General features: G+C 42.7%; 1 protein-coding gene across 1 annotated transcript; it reads right to left on the reverse strand.

Moving 5' to 3' along the window:
* Window positions 1-714: 714 nt before the first annotated feature.
* lnp1 (leukemia NUP98 fusion partner 1) lies at window positions 715-3,250 on the reverse strand (the record flags this gene model as incomplete). The annotated part of the gene is made up of 3 exons (XM_079651114.1): window positions 715-841; window positions 2,013-2,105; window positions 3,083-3,250. The coding sequence occupies 3 exons, from the start codon at window positions 3,248-3,250 to the stop codon at window positions 719-721; spliced, it is 384 nt and encodes a 127-aa protein (XP_079507240.1). The 3' UTR covers window positions 715-718.
* Between the last annotated feature and the right edge of the window lie 264 nt (window positions 3,251-3,514).

A 3,514-nucleotide genomic window follows, 5' to 3' on the forward strand; every position in this document is an offset into this window, starting at 1 on the left:
AAGTTATGAGTGAGCACCAAAACGTGTGTTCAAGTAAACAACATTTTTACATTCAGTTAACATTACATTGAAATATTGCATTGATTCACATCAGCTGAGACCATCAGACATTTCAATTAATGCATATGTCATGTTCACACGGTTGGAATTAGACTATAGTTGAAAAGCTTTGACGATCTTCTCTTTACCCTGTGTGGACATGATAAAGCATCGCCATAGCATAGATTAAGCATCAACCTGCTTACTTTTTAGCATCTCATTCATAAAAGAGGCACATATTCCTTTTGACTGTTAGAGTGTAACTTGTGTTGCTTTAGCTTGGTCTGTCCTTGCTCAGGGTTCAATTGAATTAAGCCACAGCTCACAATAAGTGCACAGAACCACAAGGGTGAAAACTCAGAAAGCAAAACTCCGGCAGGTACATTAGCTTTTATTGAGATGAACACACATTTCTTGCAGTTTCCCCCCCCCCAAAAAAAACATCTGGTAAAAGTCAGATTTATAATTCTTTGTACAAAGGGAGATATATATTCTGTTAAATGTGACTTTTGACTGGGAGAAAAAGTGGAAATATCTTCAAAACAGACGTAGTAACGGGCCCTGAGAGTTTAACACTTAAACGTCACACCACAGAGTTCAGGAGATGTTACGAGCAGAATGAAGCCCCTCCTCCTCCTCCTCCTCCTCCTCCTCCTCCTCTTCCTCCTCCTCAGTGATATCAGCGATGTCTCCTCAGAGACAGTTTCCTGCAGGGTGTGTGTTGTCCTCTCTCAGAGGGGATCAGTCCGTCTTCAGACCTCCTCCTCTCCTCTGAAGGTTTCCTGACCCGACAGGCCACCTCCTAGGGGGGGGGGGGGGGGGAGAGGTAGAAGTACTCAGATCTTGTAGTAAAAGTAGAAGTACTCAGGTCTTGTACTTGAGTAAAAGTAGAAGTACTCAGATCTTGTACTTGAGTAAAAGTAGAAGTACTCAGATCTTGTACTTGAGTCAAAGTAGAAGTACTCAGATCGTGTACTTGAGTAAAAGTAGAAGTACTCAGATCTTGTACTTCAGTAAAAGTAGAAGTACTCAGATCGTGTACTTGAGTAAAAGTAGAAGTACTCAGATCTTGTACTTGAGTAAAAGTAGAAGTACTCAGATATTGTACTTGAGTAAAAGTAGAAGTACTCAGATCTTGTACTTGAGTAAAAGTAGAAGTACTCAGATATTGTACTTGAGTAAAAGTAGAAGTACCAGAGTGTAGGAATACTCTGTTACAGTAAAAGTCCTGCATTCAAAATGTTCCTCAAGTGAAAGTAGAAAAGTATTCTCATCAAAATATAGTGAAAGACAGTAAAAGTAGTCATTGTGCAGATTGGTCCATTTCAGAATAATAGATATGATATGTTTTATAATGATTGATCATGAAAGTGTTCTCAAAGCTGGTAAAGGTGCAGCTAGTTTGAATGACTTTGTATACTGCAGGGTAGCTGGTGGATTTACTCCAGGTGGAACTAAAGTCTGATTCAACACTTGGTTATATTTCACATCATTCATCCACATCTGAGAAGTAACTAAAGGTATAAATACATGTAGTGGAGGAGAAGTACACCATTTACCTCTGAACTGTAGAGAGGAGAAGTACACAGTAGCACAACATGGAAATACTCAAGTCAATGAATTGAACATGTCAGAAACAAAAACATACAACAATAATAATATATCTCTTTTTTCCTTTTTTCTCACTCAAATTAATAATTATAACAAAGTACAAAAAAAAACAACAATAATAATTCTCAAATAGTCTCTGTCATGTTCAAGTAAAGAACAAGTACCTCAAACCTGGATCAGCTGTTAGAGAGTGTTTGTATACCTCTTCACATCATGCTCTCACATGCAGGAGCTGCTATCATGCATCTACACGGCCGGATTAATGTGAGATAACGGCCCCGGGGACAGATGTGCAATAGCCCCCCCTCCGCCCCCATCTGTAGGAGGAGCAGGAAAACACTTGCTTTCTGTGGTGTTTTTACCTCTTTGTGGCGGCGGTGTGCACAGAGCAGCTGTTTCACTCCGCTCTGCAGCGTCTCCTCCTCACAGATCGGACACAACCTGTCCTCATCAGCCTGAGGAAGACATTATGAGACAACTTTTATATCATCAGTGTGTGCCTCAATTTGTGTGAACATGTTGTTATTGAAGAGGTTTAATGCAAAAGGCATGAAGGCAGCATCTCCCTGGTCCAATGGGATTACTCCATTATATTTTGGATTATGTCAGAAAATAATCTCTGAGTCAAACAAACGTTATGATGCTTACACGTTTAGTTCAGCAGGATGATCTCCACGTGTTACGTCATACTTCACGTGACCACCACTAAGCTAAAGGTGGATAATGTTGGGCTATAAAGGAACTACAGCACGGTCACATGACTTCACGTCACCACCGCTAAGCTAAAGGAGGCTAATGTTGGGCTATAAAGGAACTACAGCACGGTCACATGACTTCACGTCACCACCGCTAAGCTAAAGGTGGCTAATGTTGGGCTATAAAGGAACTGCAGCACGGTCACATGACTTCACGTCACCACCGCTAAGCTAAAGGTGCTAATGTTGGGCTATAAAGGAACTACAGCACGGTCACATGACTTCACGTCACCACCGCTAAGCTAAAGGAGGCTAATGTTGGGCTATAAAGGAACTACAGCACGGTCACATGACTTCACGTCACCCTCGCTAAGGTAAAGGTGGCTAATGTTGGGCTATAAAGGAACTACAGCACGGTCACATGACTTCACGTCGCCACCGCTAAGCTAAAGGAGGCTAATGTTGGGCTATAAAGGAACTACAGCACGGTCACATGACTTCACGTCACCACCGCTAAGCTAAAGGAGGCTAATGTTGGGCTATAAAGGAACTACAGCACGGTCACATGACTTCACGTCACACCGCTAGCTAAAGGAGGCTAATGTTGGGCTATAAAGGAACTACAGCTCTTTGGATTTAACTTTAGATTTAGATTTAGCTTTAGATAATAATTTATTTTATTTAATTTATTTAGTGCTTTTGAAGGCACAAAGACACTAGCAGTACCCCCTGCTCACCGGGTTAGCCTCGCTCCTCGTGTTCCTCAGCTGCAGCCTCCTCTCGAAGGACTCGGTGAGTTCTGGGATGGTGCTGATCCGGTTCTCTGCTACTGGAGTTTTGGACCAGCTGTTGTCGTCTGAGGAGGCCCGGCGAGCTCTCTGGTGATGCCTCATCTCCCCTCTCATCTCCCCTCATCTCCCCCCTCATCTCCCATCTCATCTCCCCCTTTTCCTCCCTCTTCCCGTGGCCTGAGGAGGAAGAAATGGCTGTTGCGTGGAGTCGATGCAGACTCATGGCGGTCTAACTGAGACTGTGGATCAAACACAGGAAGAGAAAAACTTCTGTTACATCAAAAGCTTCCCTTGCATCTCGAAGTCATTGCTGATCATTGGTTTGTTCATGTGTTGTGTGTTGATATCTGTCTAATGTTGATGTTACACATGGAGCTG

The sequence above is a fragment of the Notothenia rossii genome (assembly GCF_949606895.1).
Source record: "Notothenia rossii genome assembly, chromosome: 1".
Classification (NCBI taxonomy): Eukaryota; Metazoa; Chordata; class Actinopteri; order Perciformes; family Nototheniidae; genus Notothenia; species Notothenia rossii.